Source organism: Pimephales promelas, chromosome 17, assembly GCF_988280905.1.
Source record: "Pimephales promelas chromosome 17, fPimPro1.hap1.1, whole genome shotgun sequence".
Taxonomy (NCBI): Eukaryota; Metazoa; Chordata; class Actinopteri; order Cypriniformes; family Leuciscidae; genus Pimephales; species Pimephales promelas.
Window position 1 is genome coordinate 24,545,621 of NC_142785.1, and position 21,077 is coordinate 24,566,697.

General features: G+C 39.3%; 1 protein-coding gene across 17 annotated transcripts in view; it reads right to left on the bottom strand.

Annotated features, from left to right (window-relative positions):
• Positions 1-21,077, bottom strand: part of tcf7l2 (transcription factor 7 like 2) — an 86,241-nt gene that overhangs the window by 48,281 nt on the left and 16,883 nt on the right. For 10 of the 17 annotated variants that reach the window (XM_089122233.1, XM_089122238.1, XM_089122237.1 and 7 more), the window contains exons 4-5: positions 8,689-8,790; positions 1,212-1,271 (exon numbers count right to left, since the gene is read on the bottom strand). The exons of 3 other annotated variants lie outside the window; for them this stretch is intronic. In XM_089122233.1, the coding sequence (XP_088978359.1) occupies positions 1,212-1,271; positions 8,689-8,790 (162 nt within the window). The remainder of the gene's footprint in view (positions 1-1,211; positions 1,272-8,688; positions 8,791-21,077) is intronic. 4 more of the 17 variants (XM_089122239.1, XM_039665052.2, XM_039665053.2 and 1 more) reach the window with 1 other exon arrangement.

Sequence of the window (21,077 nt, forward strand, 5' to 3'; positions counted from 1 at the left end):
CAAACCACTCCACCTCCTAACTTCTCGCTGGCAAACGTTCAACCCCAGATGCTACAAATGAAAAGCATCCTCTTCATGCCAGCTGCTTCAGAGAAAAGGAAAAGAAATCAGAGAGAAATAATCGCCACCATTCCGGAAGATGCAGGAAAATAATTAAAGCTGAGACGGGGCCTGCAAGCAGACAAAGATGAAGCTCAAGAGGCATTTCGGGCTGCCAGGAATCCAGAAATGCTGAATTTTACACTGCTGGAGTGGCGCTGATGCTTTCCTGTTAGACACAAATACTGTATATCATAACAGGGATCCTGCTAGAGACAAAATCATCATGTCAATGGACAGCAACAGTTTACAATTACCACACAAACTGAGCCAAGTCTGCTCATGAGGATGTGTGTTTGTGTGTGTGTGTGTGTGTATGTACAAATGCAAAGCAGATTCAACCCAAAAAAAGAGCAAGAACACAGCAACAAACAATATCAAATACAGCAGAATATTAAACTGTTATCAAAAACAAAATAGTTATTGAAATCTCCAATTGTAATGATTTTGATATTCTCATTTCATAATTATATTTTTTACTTAGCCTGTTGGAAAACCCAGCTTAAAGGGATACTCCACTTTTTTTGGAAATAGGCTCATTTTACAACTCCCCCAGAGTTAAACAGTTGAGTTTTACCGTTTTCGAATGTATTCAGACGATTTTCTGATATTTAGAAGAATATCAGTAACCAGATTGTTTCTGGTCTCATTGACTTCCATAGTAGGAAAAAAATATACTATGGAAGTCAATGAGACCAGAAACTGTCTGGTTACTGATATTCTTCTAAATATCAGAAAATCGGCTGAATGGATTCGAAAACGGTAAAACTCAACTGTTTAATTCTGGGGGAGCTGTAAAATGAGCCTATTTCCAAAAAAAGTGGAGTATCCCTTTAAGCAGGAATGGTTGCTGGTTTCTAGCTGGTCAAAGCTGCTCCACACGGGTCATTAGCTAGTTACCAGCCCACAATGTTCCAAAAACCAGCTGGTTTGTCATGGGTCAATGATTGTCTACCAGCTCAGACTAGATAATGACCAGCGTGGACCAGGAAATAACCAGTTTAGGTCAGCTAGAAAAATCAATTACCAACTGAAGCTGCATTTTCCAGCAGGTAATTCATTTAAACAATCAATAAGCCAGATGCAAGAAACTTGGAATTCAGGATTCTCACCAACTGTAATTGGTGAACACTCAGATCAGTCTGTCCGGGGAATTCCCAGCAGAAGGGCCCCTGAAAGGCAAAGACGCACGTCCCGTGTCACAAATTGAGAACATGGTACACTCATCACTCATCCAGGGCATGAAGGCAAAAGGTATGACTTTTAAAACCACAAAAAAAAAAAAAAAAGTCTAGCTGTGTGCCACCCCTCTCCTTCCCTGTCTGTTTCCCATCTGACTTGCGGTGTCAGGCCGCTGCCAGGTACAAGCCCAAACATATCTCGCATACAACACACGCAGAATATGTGAGTGCATGTTTGTTTACTGGGTTATGATATTGTTAGCATGTTGGCAGTGTGTCTTCATCTACAAAAGAAAAGTACTGACTGAGGGGGCTTAAGGCACATTGAGGCTTTATTCACCATATTCCTGTTGCACAATGTCATTCGAAGAAAAGCGAGACAAGCAATGGTATAAATACTTCATAGAGGAAAAATATATTGGTCAGATGTTGCCGTTTTATAGCTCAAGAGACAAATTTACTAAACAGCGGAAAATTAGCGTAAGAGCGCAAACCCCCAAAAATGTGCATATGGCAGTGGAAAGTTCTTACCGAGTAAATTAAAAAACACAGACGCAGGCGGATCATTTCCATAATGACAACGCAATCTACCAAGAGCAGCGCAAATTTGCGTCTGGTTTAAGACATGCTTTTTTTGGGGTGGTAAATAATGGCCATCAAAGTGACAAGGGCAAACCTTAGTAAATCACCTTGTATGATTCATTTAAATACTCCCCTCCCATAAATTGTGCATCTGACAGGGAACCTCCTATAAATCCTTACGCAAATAAGGTCAGTCGCAAAAAAAAACTAACAAACACCTGTCTACGACTTTTCAGTGCTATTTTTCCCACCGCATGTCTTTAGTAAACCCTTGCAGTAGTTTTTTAATGCCAAAAGAGGGTTTGTCTTTAAGACGTTTTCAATGTTTTGAAAGAAGTCTCTTATTCTCACCCAAAGTTGCATTTATTTGATCAAAAATACAGTAAAAAGTAATATCATGAAATATTATCAATTTATTATCAGCCTTTATTTTACTCTCCAGTGCCATTAGAGTTAAACCTTCACTTGACTCACAATTCAATTTGACTACAATTCAGAGGGAAAGGATACAAATAATTAACAAATAATAAAAATAAAATTTATTCAAGCAAGAGCAGGGAGTGATTCCCTCTTTTCTTTTATTGTGTAATTAACAATAATGACACGGACACAAGCTAGTTTATTATATTAAGACCTAATAATGCATAGATCTAATATAATTGCTACACATCAGATTCCCCGACAGTTTACATTCACATTAAGGTGGGGTAAGTGATATTTAAAAGAAATCAGTTCGAATACTACAATAAACGTGTAGCCAATCAGCATTAGCGTATGAACGAGCAAGAGGGAGATTTGAAGAAAGACTGTAGAAAGAGAGATGGCTGAGAGACATAACAAAAAAGATAAATAAGAATATCATAAGCTCTTAAGAATATCCCAGGAAAAAGTAAGGTTGTGATCAGGAAAGAGCTTTAGGATCCACGTTAATATCGGTAAAGCTTTCTGGCGCTGGAGAGAGCCAAGCGGGAAGGGCTGATAACAGACTCGGAGGTTGCATTTATTCTGCTCCACACGTGAGTAACACTGGGTTTGAGTGTCATTGTTTGTCTGGAGCTGCTGTTGGCAACTAACAATGAACTCTTGTTTGCATTTACTGTTGTGTACTGTGTTCATTTTTTGTTGTTTGTTCATCATCTTCACTTTCTTTTTCACAAAGCATTATTGTGTTGCATTTCTGCTATGATAAAAAGAAATCCACACTTTACAAACGATCGACATCCAAACAATTATATTCAAAAGCTCAAAATGTCACGTACCTTCAGAAATCATTCTAATATGCTGATTTAGTGCTCAAGAAGCAGGATTTTTCAGGGTTTTTTTTATGAATAATAGTTCTAAATAAAAACTAAGAGAAACATTTTGTAACATTATCAATTTCTTATAAACAATTGAATGCATCCTTGCTGAATAAAATTATTAATTTACTTTTATTCTTAATTAATCTCACTGACCCCAAACTGTTGAACAGTAATGTATTTTAAATGTTGCTACAATACATGAGAACATTTTATGGGCATAAAATAAGGTATATCAGTTATTGGTTGATATTATATTTAAGTTCAGTGATTTCACTTAAATGGCAATGATGATTACCTATGAATTGTTATTTAAGTGAAATTACTGAACTTAAATATACAAGTTTGATAAAAATCATCATTAAAGAAGAAAATTTCAAATGGCATTTAGAGGCTTTTGCATCTGAACTCTTCATATATATATATAAGAGATATTAAAGAGATGACATATGTTGCCCTGCAAATGGTCAATGCAATTGGAATACAAAAGAGTGTCCTGGAGGTTAAGGTTACAAAACAATACAAAAGTTTCAAAGGCTGATGACCTTGACACGAGGTCCCTTGTAAAAGTGTTTGTTGACATTCCCTAAGTTTAAGTGGAGGAAATGCTCCAGGGAGGCCTTTCATACACTACATAAGAGATGTTCTCCAAGCTTTGGCCAAAGGTCTCAGACCAGAGATATCTCCTGGTTTCACAAGGTCCTGTCATAAGCGGCACAACAGGTCGAGGTTACATAACTACGCACCAAGCAGCACTAAAAAAAAATATGGGAAAGAAAAGGCGGAGGATCTACAGAGAATGAAGGAGCAAAAAACTGAGAAATAGTAGAAAGGGAAGGAGAGAAGAAAAAGACAGTTGGTTCAGTGTCTTGTGGCTGTGACACTGGGGTCCTCATTAACAGCGAGGGGGCTGGGGTTTCCCAGCATGCCTCTGGCCCTCCCAGCCATTGTCAAGCCAGTCCAGGTGCACCACCATTCAGTCCGAAAAAAGGAAGCGAATTATCCAGCAAAAACTACAGACCCCGTGCTAGCTTGAGGCGCTACTCCTACTCAGCTGGAGTCTGGGAAAATGTCCTGCATACTGTATGTGTGTTATTCATTTAGTTTACTCTTGATTTTATTTTTAACATTGATTTCAATACACATTAAGTGCAGTTTGAACTTCAGCTACTAAACGGATGTGTTCTGACAGCAAACAGAAAGCATGCCCTCATCGTACGGCGGTTCAGGTGGGAGGTCCCACTGTCAAAACGCAACACATTCCATCACTTCCTAAATACTAATTACCATACAGGAACAGACCAGGACTCCTCCAGCTATTCTTCCAAGCTCCACCCCTCCTATTCTTACCCCTTTCCCTGCGTTTTCCTGCCGTTGGTTCACTTGCACACAGTGTTGCACGCATACGCACACTGCTGTGGGGCCTCGTGGGGAAATAGTTAACACTCCAGCCGTCCCCTGCTGCCTGTGAAAGCCCAGAAAACAATGGAGACATTGTCCAGTCTCAACAAGACTTGGAGCAAGAGGACAATGTGTGTGTGTGAGTGTGTATTAGACAACGTGTAGTATGCCTGCATGAGGTTGTGTGTGTGTGAGTGTATCCTTTTGTCTCAACATTATTTTAGAGAGTAGCATTAAAATATGAATTTAAAATGGTTGTTAGCCAGCAAACTTATTTCATTTATATTAATCTGACAAAATGGGTTAGATAAAATAATGTACAACACATACACACAAAAAACTTAACACTAATAATAATATTATATTACTGTAATAACCACTGCCAGTTTTCTAAATTAGTTGCCACTTAGAAGTTTTCTGTCTGTGAAATAATCCGTATTTTTTAATTTGGGAAATTCTAATCACATAAGTAAGTTTACACATATTTTCACTTTATTTGTACATTCAAATGGTCATTTCCTGTTCAAGTAGATTGTTCTTGGCCATAATGAAAAACTGGAAAGGACCAGACTTTGTGCTGTGAGTCAAACATCTGGCTAATATACCAGTCTGGTATATCTACACCAAGTAACACTACAGAACACCAACGGACAGCTGTGCATACAAAACGAGAAAGAGAACGAGAACAGGAATCTGATCCCGGAACGAATGGCCAATGTGTCACAGATGTGGGGAAATCTCCTTTCGCCTCGTTGTTTCCAACTGCTTCCCAATGGAATTACAATCGCATGATCTCCACTCAAACCGTCCTTTAGTTCAGGCTCGGTCTGATGCCAAATACACGCCACATGTGTTTTGCAGTCTACCTGTCTGAATTGTCATGTCTATATTACATTCTATATAAAGAAAGGGGCTTTACAAATCACATTAAAATTTAGTGTAGATGGCAGTGGGACAAACGACTTGTGGTACTTTTCAGTGATGGGTTCTTTACGAGTTGTGAACAGGTAGTAAATGCATGCTGAATGTGTGGGACTAAGAGGCTTTGAAAAGCCTGCGGGGCTCTTGAGTACTTCAACCATCCTGGCACTGCCTTCTATGGGCGTGGACAAAAACGAGACGGTCACTTCCTGTGCTCTATTCATAGATCAGCATGGAGTAGCACCTCTATGGCCACATGCGACAGATAAAAGGTTGATGGATTATGCGTGAACCGTTTCTATGGATACAGTCACACACAGTTAGTGTTTGGGATTGACGACAGAACTTACTAACTAGTGTATGGATGCCTGTTTTCACCTCAGAGTAAATAATAAAAGTAAAAAGCTCTCTCATAACTTTGACTATATCTCTCAATTATGATTTAATTTTCATAATACATATTTTTTTATTAAATATTTAAAAGGTAGAAACAAGCATTCATACAGGTGTGACTCAACCGCTGTTGTTCGTAAGAGGGCCGTCTTTAATTCTGTCTATAGACCATTTCACAACATGTAAACAACACTGGTCCAGAAACACTTCCTGTTTCAGTTCGTAACTGTTTTCTTTATTTCACATGTAAAGAAAACATCTTAAAGATGTTTGTTTAACTTTTTGATTCAGTTTTAATTGTATTTTATCCCAGCTTTTATGTAGTGTTAAAAAACTGAAACAGGAAGTGCTTCTGGACCAGTGTTGTTTACAACAACACGAATGGTCTATATGAACAAATAATCAACGTCAAGTCATTTTTCTATTCTCATGATAACAATTTTAAATCGTCACTTTGGTTATAAAATGCAGTTTAGAACAGAACGGTGTATGAAAATAACCATCTTTAGCACTCAAACTGTATTCTACTGCTGTGAACACAACTTAAAAAGTATTTGCCTCATGCTTGCTATTTCACTCTCTTTTGGCCGTATATGAACACAGACGTACGTGTGTTGTCTCTCTCTATCTGTGTCTCGTTCTTTGCTCTCACTTCATCTACCTCATTGCCACACTGCCCTTTTACGGTATCACCTCCTCTCTCCCGCTGTCCACCTGTGCTCTTGTATCTCTCTCATTGGTGATTGTTGGGTCACTTGAACTTCGGCTTATGTTCCTTATCTCACACCCATCGGCGCTCTCTTATCAGTCCACAGCAGACAGGCGTCTTCAGAGCCATGGGTCAATGTGGGCAGGTGTTCTTCCAATTTGACAGGGAAGAGAAACTACTGTTTACGGTACAATTTATTGATAAGGCCTTCACGTACAGCAGAATATAGTCCATCTTGAGAGAGAGAAAATACAGCATTCCACAGTTATCTCTTCCTGACAATACCAACTGTCTCCAGATAGATTCACCAACGGCATGATGCAAACCAAGGAAACATCAAATCACACACACGTCAGCACAAGAGAAACAGCATGCAAGGGAGATCGAGAGGGAGAGAAAAACAATGCAAAATACCATGTTTAATTTGAACTTAATAGGTCAGGTCTTGACCAAACAAACTTCATATTGGATGAATGAACGCATAAATAAAATAGCTAATCATATAGAGAAAAAATATCCTACTCTCTCATTGCAGGTCTTTAGGGCTGTTTTAAAAGGCAATGGGAAATACTGCTCTGTGCTGATAAGCATTTACAGCCCCATGAGTCAGAGGGATAAAACTCAAGTGCAGTATTTACCTGAGCCTGTTCTTAACTACCTCCCACACATTTAATGATTCAGAGAGGGAGGACAATCATTTTTCTTTTCTCTTAAAAACTACACATGGGGTGGCTACCCCACATCTAAATGCAAAAATAGTTTACTACCTGTTCAGCAGAGGTATTAGACAGCTGGTCTTTAAAATTAAAAATTAAAGTAGCATACAGCATATACACTACCATTCGAAAGCTTTGTCTGCACAGGAATATGTTAAATTCTTTGTTATTTTAAAATTGAATAATAGTTCCCACTATTACTGTATTTAAAAATAAATAAATAAATAAATGCAGCCATGGTGATCAAAATGGACTTCTTTAAAAAAAAAAAAACGTTTAACTCTTACCGACCCCAAACTTTTGAACGGTAGTCTATATAAAATCGCATTAGATAAGAAGGGAAAAATACATAAAACACCCTTTAAATAGTCAATAGTTTAATTAATGTCACAGCCAACCATGATTTTCTACTTTCGGATTAGAATAGAAAGATGGCATATTTTAAATGTGTATTTTTACTTAAAAGTTATTTGGTCAACTTTTAGGAGTGGAATCTCACATGCATTGCCTCAAAAAGACAATAGAGACAGGCTAAAAAGAGACAAAAATCAGCTGTATAAATGTATAAATCACATTATATATCACATTACCATGGTAAATATAAACAAATGAACAACCCACACCTATTTGAAGTAAGAACAAATAGAAAATAAATCAGTATAGTAAGTCCAAAACAGATTTTTTTTTTATCTCTCTGACAAAATACTGTATTGAATTCAATGGATGGTTTTATTGGATTCCTAAACATGACCTTGGAGGCACTCTGTTGCTTCCAGTAACTATGGAAACACAATGAAGCCCACAAACTCCTGAACCATTTGGTCTATTGTCCAAGGAAGGAAATCAATAAAGTGACGTTTTAACACTGTATCATTACTTCAGCCCAGCAGCAAGGCTAACCCTGAATCCCTCATCACCTATAGATTTTAAAAGAATGATAAATTTAGTTAAACACATGGATAACAGCACCCGCAGATCCAGTGCATAAAACTGCAAAATAAACATAGCATCTCTACTCCAGACACTCGTTCCCTGAACCAAAGTTAGCATGGGCATTAATTATCTGTCTCCAGCGTAAAAAGACGGTCTTGCCCTCTGCCACTTTGCGGCATCCAAAGTTCCAAACGGGGAAAAAAGCCTCGGTTGAGCTACAATGATATCTCCTCCATTTGATTCCGGGGAGCCATATTACAAAACAAGCAACCATATGACAGATAATTTTCCAACACAATCTGGTCTTCCGTTTCTTATAGGTCACTAGACATCCAATTGACAGCTGTTGATTAGGAGAGGAGTGTAAGGTCCCAAAGGACCAAACAATACAGGATACAGAAATACTTTTGTTTTCATGGAGCTTGTAAATGCTGTGACTCATGGGTGTTACTTACAACGATGTGTGCTGGAGAAGGTGACCTGGCATCTTTAAGTGCTTGTCTACTCTGAAGACTTCCTGCTTGAACATCTAGCAGGGGCCATTTCATCTGTAGATACTGGATGGCAGAAAGGAAAAAAATGGAGAAAAACAAAAGAAAAACATGTTAACAATGCAGAAAACAAAGGGACAAAGTGAAACACAACATAAGAGCTAAAATATCTTTAAATAATGACTGTGATATAGAAAGTAAAAGTAAACAAAAAAAGAAATTATGTCAAAAAGATCCAAGGTCGAATGATGCATGAGGTTGAACTTGAAAATTGAAACTAATAGTTTTAAAGCTACACTGTGTAACTATTTTAGTTTATTTTCTTAGCTAAAAACACTTAGTTCTTTCAAAAATATTAATGTATATTTACTTCGTTCAAGTAATAAAGTATTCTAGTGTATAATATGCCATTGAAAATACATACGGGTAAGGGGTTCTAATGTAGGTCGCCATGTTGACCCTCCATCTTGAAAGTACATTAGCCAAAGAGGGACATACCCGTTAATTCAAGCTTCGCCTTTCGCGTTTACGTTTGAGTTAACACTCATGGAAAAGGTCGAACTGGAAGCCATGTTAATCTTGGACAACATTGGCCACCGTAGGAGTTAAAACGAAATCGGAATTGAGAGGAACAGAAACTAATATTCAATGTATGGTCATATACCTTTTCACCGCTAGATGGAGGTAAAAATCACACAGTGTAGCTTTAAGATTAACAATTCATACTTTCAGGTTTTGGTATGGAAAACAGCATTTACTACAGGTGTGACTCTAGAAATGTCCCGTCCACATAGTACCATCTTGAATATTGACTATGAACCATAGTGACAGTGACCAAAGTAATATAAAAGATGATGATGTCTATAAAACTGAAAAGTCTTGTCACTTTTATCACGTCGAAACAGCAAAAAAAAAAATCTATTTATATCTGGGTGGAGAGCGGAATATTTGAGTCGCACACACGTATAGCACACAAACCTTGTGGAGAACAGTCTGCAAGTTACCGAACACAACTGAACTGTGTGTGAACGTAACCTTTTTAAGGACTCAAGTACAGGACGGGCAAACGTATTCTGCTGCTATGACAGCACATTTCAAACCACACACTCAAATGCTTTCAAGGTGAATGTTTGTTCTTCTTCCTTTATTAATCATCCCCAAATATGTTATTGGCCTCTGGAATTCCAGGTGGACTTCAGCATTTTTTCCAATACACATAATAAGGGTGTGGCATTGAGTCATTGCATTGAGACAGACTGTCCACATGAATGATTGACCTGGACTTTATCAGAGCTGTACACACGCAAACAGCCCTTTCATGACCCCTTACATCCCTCTAAAATCCAGCAGATGGAAATAATCACCATAAAGAGCTCCATGACATTCAAAATTTTCAACTGTAAAACCCAATATTTTTGAGAGCTCAATATATATAAAATTACATTTTCAACATTCATACACAGAACTAATAGGTAAAAGTCTGAGATTTCAATCCAGTTCACTTAGAAATTAGCATTTCATCTTTCTTCAAGTTCTGCCTTTAATATCTCCATTCTCACACCCAAGCCTGAACTCTGACATGGAGTCTTGCTGATGGACAAAGTTTCTGGGGTAATATGTCTAGTCCCACCCATGGACTATAGGATCTGCTTAGCAGACAAGGCTGGGACCCATTACAAACCTGCTGTTATTGTCCCAAAACTGGTTTGCTTCAGTCCACTAGACCACAGCAGGTGAACTTGACCCCTGAACTTTTAACCTGTTTCCACAGAGGATTCGAGACATATGACCAAGACTAGGGTAGGACTAGGTGGTATTGAGGTTACAGTTATGAGGGTCTCATCAGAAGTGTGAATGGTCCAGTGTGGACTTTCCATTCACCGAATTACGCAGGTCAGGGGTTAACTGGGCCCTAATTGCTGTTATTATGAGCAACCTGAATAGCAGCATACACCTTCGGAAACCACTGCCTTGTTCACTGACCTAATAAATTCAAATAAGCATTCAAACCACCTATGTAGCTAAATAGGAGAGTTGAGTGGATTTGCATGTGGGCTTGGCCGATGTCAAAACATTTTAGAAAGGAAGCAAGGAAGGAAGCAAGGAAGGAAAGAAGGAAGCAAGGAAGGTAGGAAGATAAGAAAAACAGCACATCAGCTGGGGCTCAATTTCTTAACCTTTGGGGCAATTTTGGATGCAGTCTTAGCCCATAACATGAAAAATGAATTTAAAGTAGATTCCACATAAAAAAATAGTGCTCTTTTTTAAGTCTAATGCACTCTGTGCTATACTTCATCGGGTCCCCAAAGGAAACTTCTGACAAGTCAGTCGGCCTTGTAACTTGGCCTGCGATGCAGTCAGGACATCAACCACTGGGCTCTGATTCAAATTTAAAAAAAAACTTGGCCCAAGTGATTTACAAAATCAGAATCAAATCCATCCCAGTGTCTGACCAGGCCAGGCCAATCAGGGTCAATCTTTCAGCTCCTACTCTCTGTCCTCCTCTATCCAATCAAACAGATTCACGCCTTGCCTTCCTTCAGCTTATCACTGGAGTTTGTTTGACCTCACTAGGCCTCCTTTAAGATTTCACTCTTCTGAGGACATTCCAAGTTCCACTTTACCAAAGACAGAAAAAGAGCAAAGGAAAAATGTCTATTTCTGTGGCTCGCCATTTCAGCAAGTACCCTTGAAGTGAAACTGTAGTTGCTGCTTCAAGAACTGCACTGCTCAGTGGTTATTTAAGGTGGATTCACAATAGGGAGCAGTCCTGTGGTCCAGTCTGGAGGGACTTCTGGACTAACAGACCCACCTCCGACTAGCTGAACAATTGTTGGGATACTAAAGTACTGTTGATGGGTGAAAAATAAATCTACTGGAATTAGCTTGTTTAATGCAAAGATGTGTAATGTTGTGGAAACATACTTAAAAAATGTATGGATGTATGACCAGGTGCCAGGTGATGATCTGTGCTCCAGCACTGCACCAATTAGTTTGGATGGGGTGAAAGGTGACACCTTGGCCAGTGTGGGTGCTGAAAGCTGAGTGCACATACTCCGACAGGCGTATCCACTTTAGACTTTTCCTTTGGCCTAATCCCTCCTGCAGGGTTTACAAGCATGCCAAGGAAAGCTGAGCTTAGACCAGTGCCAAAGTCTCAGCAGTGTTCCCTAACACAGCCCAAGCCCCTCCACCACCCCTGGCCCGCTATTAGATGCACCACTTGGGTTTGAGAAGGCCATGACCTCTGACCTCCTCATGCCTCTTCTTCACCTTTTAAAAACTCTCCAGCTAGGAGCCCCTTCCCCATAACTCAAGTGCTATTCTGATGTGACAAATTGCTCTGGAGAACCCCCCACCCAGCAAGCAAGCCAGCCAGCCAGCCATACCCATACCCAAAGTGCTCACTCTGTCCTGGGGCCCCAACAGCAGGGGCTCCCCTTCACCTCCCCCACCCTTCAGCAAACCCTCAAGACCTGCCTGGCCTTCTCCTGCCTTGCTTCAGCGCAGCTACAATAGGAATGAATGACTCAATTGTCTCTGATGAAGTGATAGACAAGGGAGCCTTCTAAATCTTCCAAAAGGGAAGAACTTTCTCTGTCCCTCAATTGCCAAGAGACTTCCGGGAGAAAGAGAGAGAGGAGTCAGAATGTCAGAGAGAGAAAACACTAGAGACCACAAGTTGCTTAATCGGGTTTTCTGGCTAAATCTTCATCTAAACTGAATCTGAAGTTTGCAACCTGACCTATGCAGAAAAACTTTATTATTCATGGACCAGACATCTACTTTGAGATTATGGAAGTATGGAAGCATTTGTAACAGTAAGTAAACTAGAGCAAAAACAACTAAATGGCATAGCCAAATTTAAAATATGTAAATGACATGTTCAATTTGTTTTTGGATTAAGAGCATAGGCTTTTCCAAATTCAGACAAATCAGATGCTTATGTTGCCAGAGAGGATCGGGAATGTGGATATATTTTCAGCTGTCTGGCATGGGATGAACCAATGCATCAGAAAACATTCCAGCCACATAAACAATGTGCATAAGGAAATCTGAAGACAGAAGGCTGGAATTGGAGTCCAGCAAGCACTTGATGGTCCAGGTTCCCGCTAAAGATGCTCAATCATTATATTTAAGAGCATTTCACAAGTGCTTGTTACTAGGTTTAGATAGAGAAACACACGTTTGCATACTGTGACATCACTCCCATTGAACAAGCAACAATAAAAGCCCATTGTTTTTGTTCACAGGTGCTGAGTAAAAGGCATGCATGGATACATTCAGACCCGCACTTAATACACTCACTCTCTCAAGAGGAGATTTCGTTTTTTGTGTGGAAAGGACATAATAATGACCCAGACAGGCTCTTTGAAATTCACTGATCCAAAGAGAAGGGATCTGCCCATCTGTGAGACTCCCATCTCTAGAGAGGTAGATAGAACGAGAAAAGAGAGAGAAAGCATGTGTTTGGTTGTGTGTGTGTCTGACTGCCTTCGTATGTTTACTCGAAACATTCAAATAGCCTTCATTTTGGATGGATGGAAGCATGCTGGAAGTGGGGGCTAGGGGTGGAGGGATAGAAGAGGAGGAGGAGTAGCTCAACACTAGATGAAACTGAAAGTTAGTCTACACGAAGGCTCTTCGCACTTGCTTAGTTCTTCTAATACACATTTTATGAGTAAATAAAGAAAAAAAGAGAAAAGAACACCCCACTAGCTAAGATTGCCTGAGGCGTTGTGCAACCAGGAAAATAAAGCAGGGAATGTGGGCAGGCCTGGGGTTTGTGTGCCCCGGGGCGGAAGAGGGTCCGCGGGGCCCGTATTTACTCCAAAGCTGGAACTGCTGGGGGGGTTCTCAACACACTGACAGCACAGAGCCAGAGACCCCAGCCTGATCTCCTCCATCCCCTCACCTCTCACCTTGGCCCTCTTCACAAACTCCCACTGACATTTTTTTCCACATCGCTTCTAAATCTGATCCTCCAAACAATCCTTGAGGCAGGTATCTTTTAAAACTTGGGACTAAAGCATACTCTACAAAAGTACACACGGATGCATCTAGCAATGTATGCTTGATTTTATGTATCGTTCTGAGATGTCTATATTGCAATTAAACAGCATGAATGCAGACTGAATTCTCAGCACCGTCACAGGGGGCACTATAACAGGTGCATTAGCAGTTTAAAGACAAAAATGAGTGTGTTAGATTTTATTAATCTTAAAATTAAGATTTTAATAAATATTTTTATTGCTAGCTACATTAATAAAATCGTGTAGTTTAATGGCACGGGCCTTTTAAGCTAACTCTACTACCCTTAAATGAATAACGATCATTTAGAAGAATTTCTTTCTTTTCTCCCCCAAAACTATAAAAATCAGACCAAGAAATTTTTAAGTTAAAACATTTCTTCCCATTTCGTTATCCGATTCAGCATAGATATCGAGCTATACCTCAAACACAGAAACACATGTGGCAGCACTTGTGCTCTGTTTGCCTAGCAGGTGTTGCCTTGTGTATTAGCCAAACAGACTGTACAGCAAAAACTTCAGTGAGCACATACTACTAAAAAGGCCATAAAGAAGTTCTAGCTCTTTAAGAGCAGCCATCCTCCTTGCATGACGAGGCACTTAAACAAACAAACAAATAAACAAACTGTCTCTCTTGGTGACAAGGTTTCTCTATTAAAGTCCATGAAGGCTGACATAGCATTTGGTGCTTGCAAACCAGAGGAACACAGTGTAGATTGCTGATCCATTAATGTTTCCATTAGGGCTGGGAAATTTGATGATATCGTATATCGATTATGTCTCACAAGTATCACGATGGCAATTATAACAGACAGTTACTAGATGATCATCTGCAATATTGGGAAAAATATGTGAAAATAATATGTTTCACATAGACCTGTAATAACCATACACATTTATTCACATGGAATAGCATGAATGAAATGTTTTCTATATAGTAAATAAGGTTGGGAATAGAAAATCTATTACAATTCTGGAATTGGATACTTATCGTCAAGAATGCTCGTTACAAAATGAATATTTTTGGATCATTGATTCCTGTGTGCGCATTTTAATGTGATTTTAAACCATTTGAGCAAGAAGACGGGACAGAGAACTCAATTCTGTCCTTGCGTGCAGTTGTCTATGCTGTTTCTAATCTATATTTTATTCACCTGTTGTTTCAGTGCTGACTGATGTAACAACAACGTCTCTGTGTGTGTTTGAAAATGCTTTGGAGAAGCGTTCCCTGTCAAACATAATTTTACACCTCTTAATTTGATGGTTTTTATACCTAATTCAACGTTGCCATTTGTTCGGCAGAGAAAAAGAAAATTCGGAGGCGGCAGCGATTTCTCCCATTTTAAAAATAATATGATCAAGTAGGCCTATTTTTTTTTTTTTTTTTTTTGATGTGCAGTCTAATAACAGTTAAACAGAAAAAAATGGTAGCAGCCCAAGTAACTCCATGAATATTAATTTAAATTGTGTGCATAATGAATATTGGGGGGGAAAAAACAAAAAAACAAAATTGTAATTAAAATGATTTTATAATTAAAATTGAGTTATTTAAAGCACCATATATATGTATAATTAATATATATATATCAATCCATATATCTATAAATCTATCTATCTATATCATAATTGTTGTTTGCATTTGCAACTATATAAAATTATGGTGCTTTTATGGTGCATTCTACTTTTGCTGTAGACAAAAATAAATAAATAAAAGTATTTACTAAATAAATAAAACAGTCATTTTAATTTTGTTATAAGTGGTATAAGGAGACCACAGAACTTTAAAAACAGAAAAACAAAACAATAACCTTAGCGTTTTGCTTATGCAGAACGAACCAATTAGTTTTAAAAAACAAATACATTTTTGACTACAAGTTTAAAAACAGCGCTACACGACATAATTAAGGAAATTCAACTTATTATCATGAAATGTGTCTACTCGGGCAATAACGCCAAAAAGAAACAACGCAGAAAGAAACATCCAACCTTAAGAAAAAAGACATCAACAATGCCAGCAGTGTTGTCTCCGGCGGGGCTAAAGGATAATTGGATATTATGATATTTTTAAGGCGATTATCGATAAGATATTTTTTTACATATTGCCCAGCCCTAGTTCACATTAAGCAGGACTAAGTTCATGTGTCTCTTTTAGACTGCCTGTCTTTGACCCATGAGCCATAGAAGTGATATGAAAAATGGAGGGGACATCAGTTTGTATCACGAATATTAATCACGTGATATGACATGCCCATTGCCCAATAGTCCTACAGATTCGTTGTAGAGATGCTTGTGTTTGGTCTTAAAGTTGTTGTTTTATATGATCGACAACAATTCTTTTAATGAGACCCTTGAAATATAATGATTACTTTCCCCCAAAAAAGTGTGCCCCCACCCCCCATCCCCTTCTTTGACTCTTTCTTCCTCTTGTTCTCTTCCTCTTGCTCTCTTTTCTGGGTGATTATGGGCCCCTTAAGAACACTCTATAAATAGCCCTGCAGGCTCTAGTCTTCGTGGCTGGTGTCTCCTCCAGCAGGGCCCATAATGAGACATACAGGCAGCTAAGGCCTAGCAACACACCCAAGAGCTGCACACTTACACAGCCTGCAGTGTTTCCACACCAAGAGAGGTCTCATTGCTACCCAGTGGAATCTCATACACTGACCTACTTACCAGCTATGAGATCTTCGGTCTGGGCACAGGGATTAGCTAGATGTGCCTGCTAACAGGTACTATAGAATTAGCAGTGTGTTGGCGTAGAGTTTGGACTTTGAGCTCACGTTTAAACACACACATGCGCTCTGCCAAGGATCAGCTTTACTGTACAGTTAGGGGTCACCCCTGGCCACTATGAGGAGGTAATTACCACACTAGTGTACATTCTCATGTTCAAAATAAAAACTACTTTCTCCTGCAGCAACAACAACCTTCAAACGTGTTTCAACCTACACACACACACAAATAAACCTTGAAGCACTCCAAACTCCATATTCATAAGCTTTAGTCCCTTGGTGTATCGGAACACCATTATCTGCCTCAAAATGCAAAATGGTTGCAGGTCAGATATGTCATGCAGGACACCCTTCAGATTTTATACCACAATACAAACCCTAACCATACTCTGGGAACATCAAACACGCTCAGTGTACCACAAAATCTAAAACCTTGACTATGCAGACCGATCTCGCTCACTCTCAGCTACCTATGAATTTCAATGGCAAAAGGGGTTTATGTTTTACTGCACCTTCCATTGGTTAGTGATGTGTAGTTTTTGCACTATTTGATACTGAAATTTATCTTTGGAATCAATGAAAGGGTTACTGGCATAAGGTACGCAAGGAGTAACAATGCTAACGACCTGACCATGAGCTCATGCCTACCTTCAGGGACAAGGCCGTTCTTTTGCTCTGAAATAAATAAATAAAGGACTGGTTAATAAAGCATATTAAAATGGAGGAGGCACGGATGACAATAAGACCCAGGGAAGGTCATGCGGTGGGAGCTACGAGCGAAGCACTGTGGGTGATGATGCGACCCCTCTCTTCTCCTCTGCACCCCACGAAGAGCACCCTTCACCTCCAAATAAACTGTAGTAATGATTTGTAGTAATGCACCCCCCCCCCCCCCCCCAAAAAAAAAAAAGCCTCACGAAGACACATAACCCCTCCTCCACCTCTCTGTTAATTACTGCAGACATCCATCCACAAACAGCGGCAACAGACACCATCACACGTAGCAATTACTGCTGAATCTTTAATGCACTCTTTAAGCAACTCTCTCCAGCTCAGTGTCTCTCTTGGGCAAACCGCAGACCTGTCTTCCCGAACCATAAACAGGGGGGCGATGGGGCATTGGGACAAGAAAAAGCAAAAAATAAACTTAAAACCAAAACCAACTGTGTTTAAGCTCCGTTCAACTCCAAAAGCCCCAGCAAAAGCATCGTTTTCAGGTGAACGTCTTCAAAACAACCTCTGAGCTGGATCCAGCTGGGACAAATCCAGGATGAGCTTGAAAACTGATCTCTACCCTTAACTAAACAGTACAGAAATGTGAAAGTCTGAACATGCTAAAAGGTCAGTTTAGAGGTTCTGAAGTTCATGTTTTCCTAATGAAAGAACATATCTTTATATGCAACAATTCAAATCTAGCAAATAAACAGCAAACCTGCTGAAAAGACTATTCTGACATAGACTGGTTTATTCTAATTTCTGGTGGATCAGAATTGCCAAAGCTGGCTGACCAAAGAAGTCTTGGTGGTTTAAGTAGCAAACACCAACAAACCAGCATCCCTTGTTGGGGACCAGGAACTAATTTGATGGGAACCAGAAATAGAACATGGAAATCTGCCAACATGGAAAGATCTTAGCCATGGTCACACTAAACTGCATGCAAAATTTCTTTTGGCAGTGAAATGAATATGATATGATATTATGCACCAGAACTTCCATTTAAAATGTAAATAAAATGTTTAAAAAAAAAATTTATTTTTAATAAAATGTTTTTATTAAAACATTTTAAAAATGTTTTTAATAATAAAATGTAATAAAATGTTTTTAATTTATATGAAACAGTATAATATATTAATTATTATAATAATATTTAAAATAGATTAATTATTAACATAATAAATGCAAATAAAAAATTTGCCACATTCCAGTGTACAGAAGAAGAAAAAAAATGTGTCACTTGCGTTTCAGCCCTGTGTTTGCATGCATATTAAAAAAGTGAAATTCTAATGTGACAGCAGCTTTGGGACCTTAATGAACCCAAATGATTTAATTGCGACATGAATCTGATGAGCATTTGTTTCATAGTAATAGTGTGCTATAAAGCAACCCACAACATTTTGTCTCACTCAGAGTCGCTGATGATGTGGGCACTTCAACTTGCGCCTAGCCGGCCTCTCTGCCTCATATTCTCTCTCCATGCTACTTGTTTACTTGATGCAATTCGGTGCAACGCTGCGTTAACAATGCTCAGGCTCTGTTTCCAATTCATCCTTCATGCAAGGCTGCAAGACACGGACATGCAGATTTATATGGTTTTGGGGGTGGGTTTTGTTTTTTTACAGATGTGTTCTATAAAGGTTAACATGCACTGGAAAAAAAACCCTTGGCTACAAACTGTGTGTTTTTTGTCAGCTGGGGGAAGCAGTACAGAAAAAAAAGCCCTCAGCCAAGCCATCAAGTTGAACATTGAACTTCACAGTAGTAGCTGCCTTTCTATGCCTCTGCTTTTGATGTTACCTCCAAAGCAAGGGATCAAAGGCTTGGAGTGTGGCGTGGGGAAGTCCCAGGCTCTTAGCCTGGCAGCCCGTGATATATGCAAAAGTCTATGCCAGAGAGAGAGAGAGAGGGTGGGAATGCAAGCTAGAGAGCAGCAGGCTTGTATGGAATGTGGCTAAATAGTGTGCTTTGCTTTAACGAACTCTGAGGTGATGCAATCGCTCCTTTCTGGGTCTTTTACAGTGAAGTGTTGAAAACAATGAGGGTGTGCCAAGAGAAACACTAAGGCTTGTGGGCGCAAAATGTCTGTATGATACATCATCGACAGATCCACTACTCCACCCTCCTCCCCTCACACACATTGTACCATACTCACATAAATATACATTGACATCTGACTTACAGTAAACACTGGCTGTATAAAATTCTGTCCTTCACAAACTGACACAAATACAGACACAAGACCCACACATATGGATACAATAGGCTCAGCTGAGGCGCGTTTTAACCAACTAACCTCTGCTTGAAGATTTTGCACACACGTACGCACAAATATAGGTCTACACGTGCACACACACCCTTTTTCCCCAGGGCTATAGGATTAAGAGGTCTGTCTGGCTGACAGCGAGCCCTTCCTTCCCACGTACCCTGTCAATTCCCTCCCTCCTGCCTGCTCGGCCCCTCGGCCCTGCTCTGCCAGCCAGGGAGGAGGACACACCTGAACTTGACATCGATCTGCCTGAGCTTTTCTCAGCACCACACACACACACATGCATAATCACACACGCCACAATAAACAATATCTGTGTCTGTATAAAATGAGCGGGGGACGAACTGAAAACAGAAAGCGAAATGCTAGATGTCTGATATGCAAAGAAGGTTTTCTTTTGAAAGGGTTCTTTCAAATGATAGGGTTGAATGGATTTGCAAAAAAAACAAAAACATATTGGACTAAATCTATATTTCAAATTTAGTTCACAAATTTGAAAACATCGTTAATGAGTTGCATTTAACTAAAAAAAAAGATTAAAATGATGCAGGGATTTCTGTGAACACTCAAGTGATGACTCGAACAAATCAATGAATCGTTTTTTTTATGTCTGAAATGTCTTTAATTTACTTGAAAACATCTCAAATGAGCCATTTAACTAAATATTAATTTCACTACAAAAACTTTTACATGTTATGCTTCCAAAATCAATAAATCTTTTTTTTTTATTATTTACCGGTTCATTGAAACGAACAAATGAACTGATTAAATAAAATAACCCTTCGGAAACCTATAATCACAAACAAGACTTTAAAAGCGACTTTTGCAAGTCCTTGAAATAACAAGTGCGCCATTTGGCCGTACAGCAGATAACGCTTCATGTAGAAAAGAAAGACACATTTCGTCTGGACCTTGAATTCTCAAATTACTCAAAGTTGCACAACAATATCATTTCTACTGCGTCGCAATCCTGACCACTTCTCATTCCCCTTCACCTTTGTTTGAAATCATCATACATGATCCTTTTTTTTTAAACACACATATACTGTCTGACCACAGTTATCATTCGTAGTAGGTCAGTGTGTGTTCAGTGAGGCTGCCCATCAGGCAGGCCATACCAGTGTCTCTGCTGCAGCACCAGATTCTTTAAGAGTCATGGCCTTGAGAGGGAGGGAAAAAAATGAGTGTAGATAATAGGCCTGTTGTTAAAAGAATGGAGGAGAGAAGGAACAAGTGAAAGAAAGTGGGAATGAGAGGGGAGGAATATTAAAGACATGCTGCAGATCCCATTTCACTTTCCAGGTCATCCAGGGGCTGCTGCTTAACTTGGTGCCATTATTTATGTAAATTTGGGCTAGCTGGGCATTTTTGGCCACTGCAACGCCTCTCACTTAAATGCTATATCGAGTTGTGAACAATGCAATGCAAATGAATGACTCATTTTTGACTCAAGTTCATTGACGCGAACCATCTGAATCAACAGATTCACCAAAACAGCTCTCCTCTTTAGTGACGCAACACCACATTTAGTTGTGCACCACGTACAGCGACACGTTGATGCAAAATGCTGACCAATCAGATCACAATGTACCGCTGAAAATGACAGTAAGA